Raw genomic sequence first — 15914 nt, forward strand, 5'->3', positions numbered from 1 at the left:
TGCATAACACATATTCCTCAACTGAACGTATACTGTACACATGCCCCCTATGGATTCAATGAGGGGCGGATGTGCAGTACCCGGCCGCAGCCACTCTGCCAATGACTGAGCTCAGCACACCCAGTAATTGCTGGCACCGGGAACAGCTAATCCACAGGAGGAACCGGGTGTCGAACCCCCACCAATCAGAATGGCCATCAATGTAGAAGTCCTGGACATCCCCTTTAATGAAACCTACTGCATATGAAAAAAAATAGATGTTAAAGGGGTTGTCCAGGGCTGACATATTAATGTCATTATATGTAAGATCAGTAGGGGTCCAACATACTCAGCTGTCCTCTGTGTACCATCCAGTAAAGAGAAATTGGACTCTGCTGTCAGCGCAATTTAGTACAAAAACAGAAGGTGCTTCTGTATATATAGTAATAAAGTATTGAAAAAATATTTTAAGCATGAAAAGGCAAGAAGATCTTGGTCCCAGGCAAAAAATCTCTCAGAGGACTCTCTCCACACTTTACTAGTTCCACATAGATAATGGGATGCAACCGCAGTACAGATACAGAATTGTACAAGGAGGCAGGTAATAGCAATGCAAAGAAATAGGACAGGGCAAAGCCATTATCGTCTCAACGAGTAGTTGTTTCAATCAGAAAATGGGGGGGGTACAAAAACTTACAGGCTGTGCGTTGCCAGTGCAAGATGACGGTCGAGTCATGTGAATAGTGTCATGCATTTTGTACATGTATTGTGATGTTTGAACTAGGTCATGTGGTGAATGTAATGCAAGTAATGCATAGTGTTATAGGTACAGAAGCTGCTGAGTAGTTACTGCAAAGGTAACGCCTAAGGTGACACTGGTACACTAAGCTCAGGTATAGGGAAAGGATAGGAAGAGATATAGGATCCTATACAGGGTAGGATGTAGTTAATACTTGGGACTAGCCCATACTGGAGGGAAGCTAGAGGTGAGAAAAGGGGAATTGCTTCCTGATTGGGGAGTTAGTGAAAGTAAAGTGTTCGTTGGAGGCAAGGTCAAGTTCAGGATGCAGGGCACTGGAAGCACGATGTCAACAAAACGTTGAGGCGGTATGAAGTTGTACAAAACTCTCTGGAGACATTCCTGCAACATCCGAAGCCTACTGCTCAAAATAAGTGGTATGAAGAGAACCTTAACCCCTTCCGTACGGAGGAAGATGGACGTGGAACTGCGTGAGGGAAATACTGCGGTGCCGGGCAGATAATCCCTGGGGCTGACAGGAGTTGCAAGTATAGGGATTGTCCGAGCTGAACTTATGGAAATGTATTGTGTTAATGAAGCAAGTGGAGAAGGGTGCTGTGTAGTGATGGGCGGACACCTGGATGTTCGGGTCCAGCCAAACAGTTACAAAAAGTTCGATTTCGGGAACCAGAACAGTACTTACACCCGAACCCCATTCACTAGAATAGGGGTCCCCAACATTCAGTGTTTGAATCATAGAATGGTGGAGTTGGAAGGGACCTCCTGGGTCATCTGGTTTAACCCCCTGCTCAAAGCAGGAACAGCGCAGCAAACACTGCTTCTGATCGGCGGTGAAACAGTAGACGGGATTAGGTGCCGATTTACCGCATCTAATACAATCTATTACTGATGACCAGTGGAATGAAGCACTGGAGGCACATACGATGGTGTCTCCAGCTGCAAATAACAAAGGATTAAATAGATTGGTCATACGAGGCTTTTGGCGCTAGTTAACTTCATTACAAATCACTATACATGAAGTCTGTTTAAGAGAATATCCCATTGGCCGTTGATTACTATGGCAACAGGGACGCATAAATGAACCTACGGCGGAGAAGTGAAAACAAAGCCTTATTATATGTTTGTATATAGATTATCATGGATAATAAGGTGACGGTGATTTTTAAAAGGGATATATATATATGCACATAAGTGTTTGATGTCTGTTTTTATATTTTAAAATATTGTATTATGATGTGAAGAGGGCGGTGCTTAGTGGTGATTGGCTCCCTGTGTGGTGTCCACACTATTTAAGACCGCCTGGCTGACATATTTGTATGCTTGAAAAAGACCAGCATATGGTCGAAACGTTGCTTATGCTATATGGCTAAATAAAGATTTCTTTGGACCATTACACCCGGTGGAGCGCTGTTCTTCTGTGCAGAGATTGACGTTTTACCCAGGAGGGTTCCCCTGGATATGGAACGAGCGCCCTAATGAGTGAGTGCTGTCAGTCATTTGTATATTTTATCTGTTGGATTCCATGACAGACAGAGGCCGCGACCAATGAATATCCGTGACAGAAAGACAGAAGGACAGACAGAAGGACAGACAGAAGGACAGACAGAAGGACAGACAGAAGGACAGACAGAAGGACAGACAGAAGGACAGAAGTACCCCTTAGACAATTATATAGTAGATATTGTGGATGATGATTTGATGGATTACTCTGATATTACACTGCAATGTCACATGCCTATTATATTATTTTGTGGAATCTTTCAATAAAAAGTTTAAAAAAATATCTGCATGATTCCATTTTACAGGTGCGGATTTACCGTTGTTCAATGGACAGCAGCGTTTTAGACGCAGCGAATATATGCTGCATCCAAATCGCTGCTATTTCCGGATCGTGGGCACATATAGCCTTACTGTGCTGTGCCAACTGATTTCTACTGTGAGACATTCACAGTGATGGAGGGATAACAGCGTCACTCCATACACTGTAGTGGTCGCAGCTCAGCAACTATCGAAGACAATGTGATCTGATCTGCAGTACAGAGAATGGCCACTAGATGGTGCACTTATAAGCCCTGCTCTGGCTCCACGCACCGTGTACATCTGGTGGTCTTTCCACCCAGTAAGGCTACTTTCACACTTGCATTGTTTGACGTACGTTGCAATGCGTCGTTTTGGAGAAAAAACGCATCCTGCAAAGTTGCTCGCAGGATGCGTTTTTTCTCCATAGACTTGCATTAGCGACGCATTGCGACGTATGGCCAAACGTCGCATCTGTCGTGCGACGGATGTGTCGTGTTTTGACGGACCATCGGCACAAAAAAGTTACACGTAACTTTTTTTGTGCATCGGGTCCGCCATTTTCGACTGCACATGCGCGGCCGAAACTCCGCCCCCTCCTCCCTGCAACTCAGAATGGGCAGCGGATGCATTGTAAAACTGCATCCGCTGCCCACGTTGTGCTACATTAACACACTGTCCGTCGGTACGTCGGGACGACGGTTTTATCCTAACGATAAGGTATAAAATAATTTAAGTTTCAGACAACACCTTTTAATTTGCCCGATGTCCTATTGCAAACAGAGCAGTGAGGGTAGGATCGTGCTGCCTCTTAGCTACAGATTGGTCTGAAATTTGAGACTAATAAAAGAATAAAAATGAAATAATTACTACATCTAGATCTGCACGTTACTGGACGAGAAGGATTTCATAGTCATCGTGGTTAAGACCGCCAATGACAAGTGACCATTTTTGCATCTAAGTGTCGTGTTCATTCCAGACAACCTCCTGCGGCTCTCACCTCTGCAGCTCCTCCTGTAGCTTCTCCTTCTCACCGGCAGCCTGGACGTTCTTCCTCTTTTCCTGCTGCAATTCTTCATTCTCGCAGTTTAATGCTCGGTCCCGCTCCTCCAGCTCCGCTTTATGGCGCAGTAGGTTGTTGTAGCTTTAACAAAAAGGCAGCGGCTCATTATAGAAAAATGGAAATTGCACAGATCCCAAAGCTCCTGAGCACAAGGGTCATGCCGAGTGATTAGAACCTTCGTCCTCTCACTACTGGGTCATTACAATGTATCAGTCTACAGTCCAGCAAAGGACAGAGCTCTGCCTGCACTGATACATTGTGACACATTACAGGTTTTTGGCCTTTGGGTGACAATAACATTTCCACTTACTGACAGTAAGCAGAGATATTGAAATGAGGAGAAAATGAAGCATATTATATACTAGAAGGTTACAAAACATTTACGAGGATATTTTAAAGATAGTTAAAGGGGTTGTGTCCAGGATTAGGAAAGCATCGCTGAACTAATCCAAGAACAGCCCTGAAGCTTTCCTTAGGTGATGTCCAATATTGTTTATCGGCTCTAATGAAATGAATGGGACTGAGCTGCAATAAAAAGACACAACCTGTGCATAAATGTGGTGCGATTTCTGGAAGAAAGCATTTTTGGGGAAAAAAATGTTTACAATCCCTTAAAAGTGTGTAACAGATTATGTAGCAACTCCAGCACCCTAAAATCCTTCCAACCCTATGCCCACCATTTAGCACTTACCTATCCTCCAGGATGCAGTTTGTCTGCTCCAGGTTCTTGTGCTGCGCCTTCAGGGCGCTGTGCTGATTGATGAGACCCTCGTACTCTGCAGACTGGCGTTCATACAGGGAGACCAAGTGATTGTGATCTCTTAGCAGTGCGTCATGGCTGGCGATGGCCTCCTCTCGCTGGTGTGCCACCTTGTCGTTCTCGCCCTCCAGGGTGGACAGCTGGCTCTGCAGCTGAGAGATCTGGGATGTTAAGGAAACACTTTGGGAAGCAGCGGCCGAGCTCTCAACCTGAACAAGATTAATATAAAAGGGTTAAAGTTCGGCATATAAATCTCCACCACCTTGCCATCCTCCACCCCCTCATTGTGGCATCCCTGTAGCTTCTCACCTGCAGGTTGGCAGTTTGCGTCTGCAGTGTAGTGTTGTTTTCTTGAAGGAAACTGATCTGTTTCTGCAGCGCCCCCATCTGGTTGTTGAGAGCATGGTTCTGAGTCTCCAGATGCCGCACTTGCTCTTTCATCAACTTCTTCTCTGCTTGTAAAGCTGCATTCTACAAAAAAACAGAAAAGAACAAAAATACATAAAATTTTCTTAAAATCCAACATACATTACTTCAAGAGAAAGGCCAACTGATGCCAGTCATTCCCAGGCCTTCTCCGATTAATGAACATTGAGAAATGTGTCTGGGTGCAGCCACCACTAGGGGGAGCCTGTGGAGACAGATTTAAATATGTTTGAAAAAACAAACAAACAGAACAGTGCTTTACTCTGGTTTCTCAGGTACAGCACCGAGTCTGCGCTGCGGATCACAGTGTTTGTTATAGTCTGCATCACTGACGTAACGTCGATATCTCTGCAGCCAATCACTGAGCTCAGTGACTCGCGGCGTCTACTCGGGAAGAGCCGCAGAGCTGATTGACTGCCATCAATGTGATCAGCGCTGCAGACAATAACAGACACCTGAAGCAGAACTGTATCATACAAATATAAACAGATAGGGGTAAACCGAGGTTTCGGAACTCTGTATCAGAACAAATATAAAGATAGTCTAATATACTATACATTTTGATGACCATTTACCCTAAGGCGTTACAATAGAAATGAAACGAGAGAAACTCCTCAAAGACAAGAACTTACATCCCGCTCCACTTCGATGACTCGGTCCTTCGCCCTCCACAGATCCCGTGTGCTCTCCGGCTGTCCATTCTCCAGGGTCTCTGTGCCATGGATTTTTTGGATGCTCCGACCCCGAGAATTCGGGACAATCGAATCTACGGTCTCATTTTGCATCTCAAGGTCTTGTTTCACCTGAAATATTGGAAAAGACATATATAGTAGTCATAGCAGTAAAGAACAAGATGATCGGGACAGAAGAATTAGATCGCTTGGCATTTTAAGACACTGCTCCCCAAGAGCTGACCATCTAAATCTACAATCCAACTTTCTTCTTTTGATGCCACTCTCTCACGCTCCGCTGGCACCTTCTGCCCCTGCTGGTGATGGCCGGACCCTTCCTGGTGCTGATTAGGTTTCCTGTTCAGACTGTATATACATGGAAGAGTCTGTATTCATCACGGTAGGAGATTAATATCACCATTCTGCTTTGATCTGCAGAATTTAACGGTTGTAAAGGGCCCCTCCATTCTCATTTAAAATAAATCAGAAAATACTTTGAACACCAGTTCCTGACCAGTTATGCTTCGGACATTGAATGGCTAACATGAGTTTACCCATACAGTCCCAATCCCCTGTGTATTACCGAATTCAGCTCGTTCTGAAGCTGCTGGTTAAGATTCCGGACTTCGTCCACTTGACCTTCGAGCGAAAGGATTTTACTTTCTTTTATGGCCAAAGTTGTCTTTAGTGTTGATTCGATCTTACTTTCCAGAATCTTGTATTTCCTGTAATTACGGTACAGTGTGAATAACTGCGCATTTAAATAAATGTATTCACGTTTTTGTCAAGAATTATGACGAAGGGTGTAGAAGTGAGGACTCAGCACCGAAACTTAGCCCAATTCATAACTATTACAGTCATCCTCCCCCCAGCCTCAAATGGCCGGAAACAGTGAGCAATAGATTGAATCCATCTACTTCTTCCCCCTCCTCAGGTCACACATCTGTAGATGCTGTATTATTATACCGCCAGGAACAGAGGCTGAACTGAAGCTTTTTTGTACATGGGGATCACTTACTTTTCAGCAATACTGTTCTCATCTTGCAGCATTAACTCTTTATTTAACCCAATCTTCTCAAGTTCCAGGCTCAGTTTGTCCAATTCGCTTGACATTTGTTGGGTTTTTAATTTTTCTAAGACCAGATCCTGTAGACGGGGGTCCAAGTTAGTAACATAGATGGGTGTACAAGGAATCAACATCTGATCTACACACCAATATTTTACAGGAAAACTCCACTTTTAATGCAGATTATCATATGCTAATTTCCATTTAGCTGAGCAAGATGCAGTCGTACAGTGACAAAGACAGACAAACAGGTAATCTGCGCCAAAATGTAAAATACAGTACACATCCTCCCTTCGGTTTTTGTGTATAGACTGCGCCAGTGACATCCCGACAATAGTGCACATCAAAGTGCAGCAAATGTCTGAGCTCGGCGGATGTAGACAGCACAAGCCACAAGGATCAGCGATTGGCTGCAGCGGTGTTGTGCACTCTAATCATGATGTAACTCCTGCAGCCAATATACAGAGGCCAGAGCAGTGGTGATAAACCTAGACTTCAATGAGGACAACCACTTTAAAGGTGTCCCCACTTAAGACAATTCATACTTCTTAGAAAGGAACTTTTCCATCTCTTGAACCCCCAAATGAGGATCCAGAACCAAGTACTATCCTCTATTAACTCATCATCTTGACAGAGAGACAATAGATTTCCCACTAACATTAGTAATGTGCTGAGCTCGTACCTCCCTTAGTGTCGCCAGTGTCCTCTTATCAACAGTCATCTGTTGCACCAGGTCTTTATTCTCCTTTTCTAGCTCTCTGGTTCTAGAAGACGACTCCCTTAGCCGAGAAACCTCCTTCTCTAGTGTTTTACTCTCCTTCTCCAGGTCCGCTAGCTTCACTGTGTTGTCATCCAATATGGCGTCCTTCAGCTCTACCTGCTGCCAAAGCCTCTTCGATTCCTTCTCCAACATCTTCTTGTCCTTCTCCAGTTGCGACATTTCCTGCTCCGCTATCTTTTTTTCTTGTTCCAACCGTTCCAGCCTCTTGCTGGAAATCTTCATCTCCTCCAGGGTTTTTTGCATTTCTTTATTTTCCTTCTCTGTGTCCTTAAGCTCGGTCTCCAGCTCCGTCACTTTCTTCTTTCCAGTCTCAACCATCTGCTGAAGCCTCCAGTTTTCCTCGTTTAAGCCTTGGTAGCTCACTTCCAGACGCTCAGACTTTTTCCCCAGCACCTTCAGCACTTCCACTTCCTTCTGCAGATCTTCCTTCTCCTTCTGGAGCTTGGTATTCTCTCTTTCAATCTGGTTGATCCTGGCACAGGAGAACCTCATAGCTTCCACCGCTCTCCTGAGCTCTACGTTCTCTTCATCCAGCTGCTTGTTTTCCTTCTCCAAAACCTCCAGCCGAATGGACACATTCTGCAAAGTATCAAGAGACTTCTTGAATATTCTATTTTCACTTTCCAGCTTTCCATTCTCCTTCTCCAAAATCTCCACCTTTTCTTCAATGATCCTCATGGAGGACAACTTCTTAGCCAACCCTTCATTCTGCTTCTCCAGCCGTCGGACTTCCTTCTCCATCTCCTCCACTTGTTCAGCCTTGTCCTTCACCTGATCATGTGCCTTCTGCAGCTGCTTCTTTTCATGCTCCAGATCGTTCAGTTTACTGCTGGTGTCTGTGATGGTTTCATGGAGCATCTTGTTTTCCATCTCGACTTCTTTGACTCTAGAATCAGTGCTTTCTTGTGCTCTTTGTCTTAAAGCTGCCATCGCCTGGGACAAGTGTTTGCTTTCCTGTTCCAGCTCCTTAATCTGGAGAAAACAAAATATCCATCTAGGATTATTGTCTGGCTACAATGATTAAATAAACAAGACTCCTCTCAGTTCAGGTGACCTTTCAGAATAAGATGATGTGTCTTTGTGAGGGTAACAAAATTTCTGGCCATTATATCACCATTATATCCTGCACTTTCCACCAGTTTCTCCTCTGCACACGCTCTCTAATTCACGGTTCTCTGAGCTGTTGTATGGAGACAAGCTGCTATTAAGTCTCCAATACACAGCACACACAGAGACATGAGGGATTGCTGCCCTCCTGTCTCCATGTAGCACATTACCCGAAGCAGCCTAGTGGCTATTATATAGTAGTACTGAGCAGTGTACTAAGCAGTGTAACTGTGAATCTATATCTAGCGTGAGATAGAAGAATAAAAATTCTAGAATACAGCAACATTATATAGCAGTAATGAACAGTGTAACTGTGAATACAGCACTCATGCTTGTGTCTCTGCCTCTCACTCTGTTCCTCCCTTCTGCCTTCTCCATAATGAGATCGCAGTCAAACTTGTCTCGAGCAAGATAGATTTAAACAGTATTTCAGATTAAATGATGAAGGAGCAGAAATAGTGGATCTGAATCTTTCTTCACTTATATCAGGCAAGATTTATTACACCGCTTCTTGTATCCGCTTGTACTATTGATTTATGCCAAGTTTGATTAAATGACAGTGACCATCTCATTACCTACCTGCTTTTCCTTCTCAGATTTTACATTCTCTAGAATTCGAGAGAGATTATCCTTCTCCTTAAGTAAATCTTCGCTGAGACTCTCCAAGTCGAAGCTGCTCTGTTTTTCCTTCTCAATCTGAATGTGCAGGTTTTCAATCTAAAAATAAATTAATAAGTTCTATAATTCGTCACATATTTGCCCCCACATTTCACACACAACAACCCCCATATGTTCATATAACCAATATCCTTATTGGGATCTGAGTAAGACCACCAAATGAGGGAAGCCACACGGGAGGGGGAAGTAAGTCACCTCGTCCATCCGATGCCCACCTTCTTGTTGAGCTGCTGGTTGTCCTTCTCCAGTTCCAGGCTCTTCAAGCTGCTTTCCTCCAGATTGATGGAGGCTTCTCGTAACTCTTGGATGATCTGCTGAAGACCCTGGTTCTCTTTCTCCAGCTTCAGGATGCGACTGGACGCAGATTCGTTCAGCTCAAACACAAATGATTTCCTGGCTGTCAAGGAATAAGTTGTAAGTATCTGACCGGAAGACAGAGCGTAGAGAGCCAGACCCTCTGTACGTAATGTGCCCATTTTCAGCACTAAAGCCATGCACTTGGATTCTGCACTGTAAATGATGACCTCTGATCACGCGGATTCTAGATTGTGGCCGACATAATCTGTAGATTTATGCCAAAGCCACCAACAGGGGGCGCTCCTCTGCTACATTTGTCAATTGTAGGAAATTCGTTGGTGACTCACTGAGTAAAGGTAAAGAGCAGGTAACACGACCTGAGCCCTGGAGCCAAGAAACAATCACACTCTACTAATCGCATCCTTAGATCACCTGAGCTGACAGCAAAGGTTTTCTTTCTGGTATAGCTAGTATATACAACATTATTACTATAAATGACAAGGTCACCCCGCCATTCTTACCATCGGACAGCTCACTGCTCTTGGACACCTGCTCCAGCTCCCAGCCCAGCTGCGCCGACTCGTTCATGCTTTGCTTGTGAGCGATTTCCAGCACCATGTTCTCCTCTAGCAGCTCCTCGATCCGGTTCTTATCCGAGAATCGGTCCTGGCGACACAGAAGCACCACGTTATGAGCTATGACTGTCCCATTACCCAGAGTAACCCATTGTGGTGCGGCTTACTGCAGCAGGTATAAAAGCGTTTTCCCCCTCACCAGCTCCAGGTCATGGATCTTGGATTTCAGCTGCAGATTGTCCTTCTCGAGCTCGTGTACTTTGTCGGTCCGTGCCCGCGCCGCCTCCAGCTGCTCCTCCAGCAGAGCCTTGGTCTCGATGAGAATCACATTATCTTCTCTCAGCTCCTACACAGCGATGACAGCCGATACATTATCATAAAGACTGTGTGATATGAAAAGTCTGAAACTCCAGAATTGGCCACTGCAGGGTCAGTTTACACTCAGTTTCTGGCATTGTATTCAGCTTAAGAACTTCAACTCCCCAACTCCTCCTAGATGGATGTCGCAGACAAACAATCTGATGGCAGATTTTACATTAGCATTTTACATTTGTCTTTCATTTGACAATCCAGAACACATTCCTGCCGGTCAAATGGAATTTATACCCCACATGTGCCGTAATAGGCGGTAATATAATAAATGTATGTATTAATCTATACAAAGAATACAGGGAGTCGTCCTGGGTCAGCGCTCCTGCACACAATGTCACATGGGATCAGCGTCGTCTCAGTTTCGCCGCAGCTCTCTACATGTAAAGTTAATGAGATCACATTTCTCCTCCAAAGAGAAACTGGAAATTTAATCTTTTCCAGCAAAGTTCATTCTCCAGGTGTCACGAAACCTGGCACAGGGCATCAGAAAATGATGCCGGCCCTGAATGAAAAGAGGGATCTACATAGAATGTGACCCACTCACCACCATAAGCTTATGTAATCGCCTAGAGTTCCCAGACGCAGATATATGTCACCTACGTCCATCCGTGCCTTGTAGAATTCCACATCGTGAAGTTTCTCTTTGCAGCGGATGAGTTCACTTTCTAGGCGGTCAACTTTGCTAGCCGCTTCCTTCATCGAATCCACCTCATCCCGGTACGTGCGCGCAGTCCGAGCCTCAGCCGCCAACTGGATGTTCTAAGAAACGTCAAGAGGTTAGAGGAAAAAATGTTATATTTGTGACTTCATAGTTGAGATTTCTGATTGAGTACGGGTGCAGATTAAAGGTGATGTGGTCGCCCACAAGTCGCTGTAAATCGCAGAATCGGGGTTTCCACATGGAAAGAAAGTAGCGCAACTCGCTCGATAATTCCTTATAAATCTGAAGGACCGGATGTCACCAGGAAGCCCCAAGTCCAAGCAGATGAAAAAATATCATTCCTATTTTACCTCCTGTTTGAGCCTCTGAAGCTCCAGGTTCAATCTTTCAACTTCATGTTTAGTGTCCAAGAGAATCTCTGACTTTTCTTCTCTGAGCAGGTAAAGAAAAAAAAAAAAAAGAAAAGATACCTATTTCTTAGAAACCAGAAGATAAAGCAAACGTACTGCTCAATATAATAATAATAAAAATAACTCACAATTCCTGCCGTAGCCGTCGTAATTTCGCTTTGCTGTCTGCGAGTTCCACTGCCAGATGTTGCTTGTCCTCTGTAGAAAAATGGTTGACCACATTTGACGACACATCTGAACTTGTAGACTTGACCGGAGCAGGCGGATTCAGAGACTGGAGATAATCCCTTTCCTGGGTGAGATCGACAATCACCTGAAAGAACCACGATATTAATCAGCCATTTCTCCATGACCCTCGACATTGTACCTTGGTGCCGGGGCAGACTTCATATTGTCTTTGCTCTCAGTGTAGCTTTTCGTGTGCCCAGTGTCACCCCCTTTGCTTAATGTTTTTATCAGCTACCATGAGGAGCGGGGCAGGAACCAAAAGGCATTGTCAATTTTCAAGTTGGTTCGGTGACTGTCCTGACAATCTAAACCAGCAAGAGTTGTCAGTCAAGCAGGTACATGCCGTACCTATTAAAATGTTCTGCCAAGCAGAGACAAGCGGCGACATATGCATCAGGCAGACGCTTATCTCCTAGTGAAAAAAAGGGGGCAACCAGTAATTGCTGTAATAAACAGGTGACTACTAATGCAAAATCTGTAATATTGGTCCCCACCTTCTATATAACCGGTGCTCCAAATACAGACAGACTTTTTGGGCCCCCATCATTTACCAGGGCTGGGATGCCCCCTTATATCATTATGACCCTGCCTCAAAAGTCAGTGGATCCCATAAAAAAAAAAAATAAACACATCTATAAAATATCGAATATACATGGCGACAGCTAAAACTTTTTACTCTGCCAGAAAAGCAAAAAAGTAACTCAGGACTCGAGGAACAGTTTGGCTCTGAGCCCTGGAGACCTGATAATTTATTGCTCAACTATAAAAAGTCCCAAAAACTGTACTTTATTCGCCACCCAGAGACATTTCCATAAACAGACCCCAGGGCGGCCGGCAGAACATCCCGTCATGGATCCAATGTCAGATAACGCATTATGAGCGCAGTCAATGGAGCAGAGAATGACCCCCCCCCACGGCCCACATTCATTTTGGCTGCTGTTCAAAGAGGACACGTGAGCGTCGCGTCCTGCGACAGAGGTCACCGCCACCAGCGGGAAGAGGTGACGACTGCTCCCTTCCTCCCCAATCATCGGGTGGAAAAAAAATCAAATCACAGGACGAGCGCATCGTTACTCCCATGACCCCCTAGAGACAAACATGATATTACACCATCAAAATATGGAGAAAAGGGACCCCCAGGCTGAAAGAAACGTGACCTTGACCTAAGAAAAACAACTTGTTGACCTCAGTGTAGGAATGCCTCCCGCTTTGGGGGACTTGGATTGTCTGTGGACGCCCATTCAATATCTGTTGTTTGCTGGGGGTGAAGGGCATCATCAATGGAAACTATATCAAACCAAAACTTTCAGGCGTCTGGGTGACCCTCCCCACTAATAAAAATGCCAAAACCTCATCCCTGGCTCCTCACAAATATGGAAGGCTGCAAAAAAATAATTAAACTACGAGTAGTGATCTGTTTGGTTCTTATGGACCAGGCTGACACTTGTTTTTAGGATGGAAGTGGGGGGTTATGTGACTTGTGGATTTATGAGGGGACGGAGCTAACATCTCGCACCATGGGACACTGCTTCATGGCGATGATTGCACCCGCCACTGGCATCTTACCTCTTTATAGTCATCCCGCTCATCGAGCAGCCTCCTGAGGTGCAGTGCCATGCTTCGGGACAGCGAGTCCAGCTCTTCAGGGGCCACGTCCGTTACATCCAGCCATTGTAGATCAAACACATTCTCCTGGTTATGGGTCACCTGTCACACAGCGAGATCCACCATTATTAAAAGAAGCACAACTGGCTTCACTTATTGATCTGAGAAAGATGGACGACAGCGGTACGGTCGCCATGATGACTCCAACAACAGAGGTCATCCAGCTTTACCGGGCCCTAGAACAGTAACCAGTCACCGATGCGTCATATTTATTATCGATTACTCAATCTCGTGATCAGTGACCGCCATCATCTGTGTCCATGCTGCGCACATCATAGGCCCGTCTCCAGGACGACTCAATAACCCAATGAATAATAGATGGCGGCAGCGAGCGTTACCTCCTGGATGTGCGATACGATTTCCTCCTGTGTCTCGATATCCAGCTGCTTGATCTTCTCAATGTACTCCTCTTTCCTGTCGCACTGGAGAGAAAAACAAAAATAATTATATAAAGGCTTTTCTCTCATCTCTTCCAGACTTAAATATGACAAATGTAACCAGGCAGAGGAAACTTAGGAAAGCTGTGTGACATGATGGCGGCCATATTGATTATCACACAACTTTGCTAGAGATGATGTCGGTGGCAGCAATAACAGGAAGGAACACGATTCAGGTAAGGCAACCATAATGATTGTAATCCCCCTCATTGTTGTGATCTCAGCTAATTACTGACCCTGACAATACGGATTTTCCCAGCGCTGGAGGCGACACATCCGCTCTGCTGGGACATGTCGATTCTAATCCCACAACGTCTTCTCTCATTATAACACACCGATAACACGACAGTGTTCTCAGCCAAGAGCTGACAACACTGCCCGGAAACCCACCTGTACGGCGCAGCCCAACATCAGCAGCAGAATCTTCTTCACCTCCTCCATACTTCTCCCTGAATGAAACACAAACGTATAGAAATAGATGAGTGTGTAAAAAATCCTACATCTATGTATGAACCATAAGTGCGTATATTTATGTGTATAGATGTTTGTACAGTCCTGCTCATCATTATTGGCACCCACGAAGTGTAAGTACATAATGTGGATTATCTCCTGACAAAAACGAATCAAGTGAAACTGTTTTCTGTAACGAGCACTTGTGTTAAATACATAGAATCATAGTATGTCAGAGTTGGAAGGGACCTACTGGGTCATCTGGTCCAACCCCTGCTCAAAGCAGGATTTACTAAATCATCCCAGACAGATGTACAAGATATACAAGACAGCAAATGATAAACAAGGATTAAAAACAAACAATGAGGCAAAAACAGAAAGACCCGAATCAGGCTGTGAACCTGGTATTGGCCCCTTTACATTACATTAGAATGGAAACACATTTTGACTCGCCTGTGGTAAATCACAAATGAGAATCGCCTGTGATTGTTAGTGCCCATGTGACATGAATTAGCCAATGAATGATGACTTTAGTGTTTTAAAAAGCCACATGGTCGTCTCTGTTACTTTGTCACAATGGTGAAGACAAAGGAGCTGTCTGAGGACATCAGAACTGCTATTATCAGCTATCACAAGACTTCCAAAAGGTATAAGGCCATCTCCAAAGATGTTGGTATTCCAGTTTCAACATTGTGCAATATTATTACGAAGTTTGCCAAGCATCGAACCGTCAAAAATCTCCCTGGACTTGTGGGAAAGTGGAAAATTGACAAGAGAGGTCTTCAAAGATTGGTGCGAATGGTGAAAAAAAAACACCACATCAAACATCTAAGACCTGAAATCCAACCTGGAACAGTCTGGGGTCATGGTTTCAACAAGTACCATATGCTGCACACTGAACCAGGCAGAGATTTATGGGCGAAGGCCAAGGAAGAAACCATTGCGGAAGAAAAGACATAAAAAGGAACGACTGCTATTTGCCAAAGAGTACCTTGACAAACCACAATAATTCTGGGAAAATGTTCTGTGGACAGATGAAACAAAAATAGAGGGATTTTTGTGTACTCACCGTAAAATCCTTTTCTCCGAGCCAATCATTGGGGGACACAGACCGTGGGTGTTATGCTGCTTGCCACTAGGAGGACACTAAGTGATACAAAGAAAGTTAGCTCCTCCCCTGCAGTATACACCCTCCTGCTGGCCCTCAGCTAACCAGTTCGGTGCAAAAAGCAGTAGGAGATCAGTAACAACATATTAGCTTACAGCATGTCATATATATATATATATGAGGGTATAACATGTCAGATTACATAACAAGCATAAGCTAGTAACAGGGTGGGAGCTGTGTCCCCCAATGATTGGCTCGGAGAAAAGGATTTTACGGTGAGTACACAAAAATCCCTCTTTCTCCTACGCCTCATTGGGGGACACAGACCGTGGGACGTACCAAAGCAGTCCCTGGGTGGGGACAACGTCAGATCAGGCCTTGTGTAACTGCTACTTACAAGTGTGCCACCGCGGCCTGCAGAGTCCGCCTGCCCAGAGTGACATCTGTGGAAGTCTGGGAATTATAATGCTTCAAGAATGCATGCGGACTGGACGAATCCGCAAGCTTGCAGGCGTGTCTTGTTGACGCCTGGTGCCTAGAACCCACGATAGACAGGGAGATAGACTGTCATCTAACACGGAAGGACTCCTGGATGGTGAAGGAAAACACCAGGCTAAATGGCC

General features: G+C 44.8%; 1 protein-coding gene across 3 annotated transcripts in view; it reads right to left on the minus strand.

Moving 5' to 3' along the window:
• CCDC88C (coiled-coil and HOOK domain protein 88C) overlaps window positions 1-15914 on the minus strand; it is an 89971-nt gene that overhangs the window by 33327 nt on the left and 40730 nt on the right. For all 3 annotated transcript variants that reach the window (XM_077267775.1, XM_077267769.1, XM_077267784.1), the window contains exons 5-21: window positions 14124-14182; window positions 13635-13718; window positions 13198-13338; window positions 11532-11716; window positions 11344-11425; window positions 10933-11091; window positions 10160-10306; window positions 9907-10051; window positions 9304-9485; window positions 8990-9127; window positions 7205-8275; window positions 6475-6602; window positions 6040-6181; window positions 5418-5588; window positions 4669-4830; window positions 4291-4568; window positions 3537-3680 (exon numbers count right to left, since the gene is read on the minus strand). In XM_077267775.1, the coding sequence (XP_077123890.1) occupies window positions 3537-3680; window positions 4291-4568; window positions 4669-4830; window positions 5418-5588; window positions 6040-6181; window positions 6475-6602; window positions 7205-8275; window positions 8990-9127; window positions 9304-9485; window positions 9907-10051; window positions 10160-10306; window positions 10933-11091; window positions 11344-11425; window positions 11532-11716; window positions 13198-13338; window positions 13635-13718; window positions 14124-14182 (3418 nt within the window). The remainder of the gene's footprint in view (window positions 1-3536; window positions 3681-4290; window positions 4569-4668; window positions 4831-5417; window positions 5589-6039; window positions 6182-6474; window positions 6603-7204; window positions 8276-8989; window positions 9128-9303; window positions 9486-9906; window positions 10052-10159; window positions 10307-10932; window positions 11092-11343; window positions 11426-11531; window positions 11717-13197; window positions 13339-13634; window positions 13719-14123; window positions 14183-15914) is intronic.

Source organism: Ranitomeya variabilis, chromosome 1, assembly GCF_051348905.1.
Source record: "Ranitomeya variabilis isolate aRanVar5 chromosome 1, aRanVar5.hap1, whole genome shotgun sequence".
Classification (NCBI taxonomy): domain Eukaryota; kingdom Metazoa; phylum Chordata; class Amphibia; order Anura; family Dendrobatidae; genus Ranitomeya; species Ranitomeya variabilis.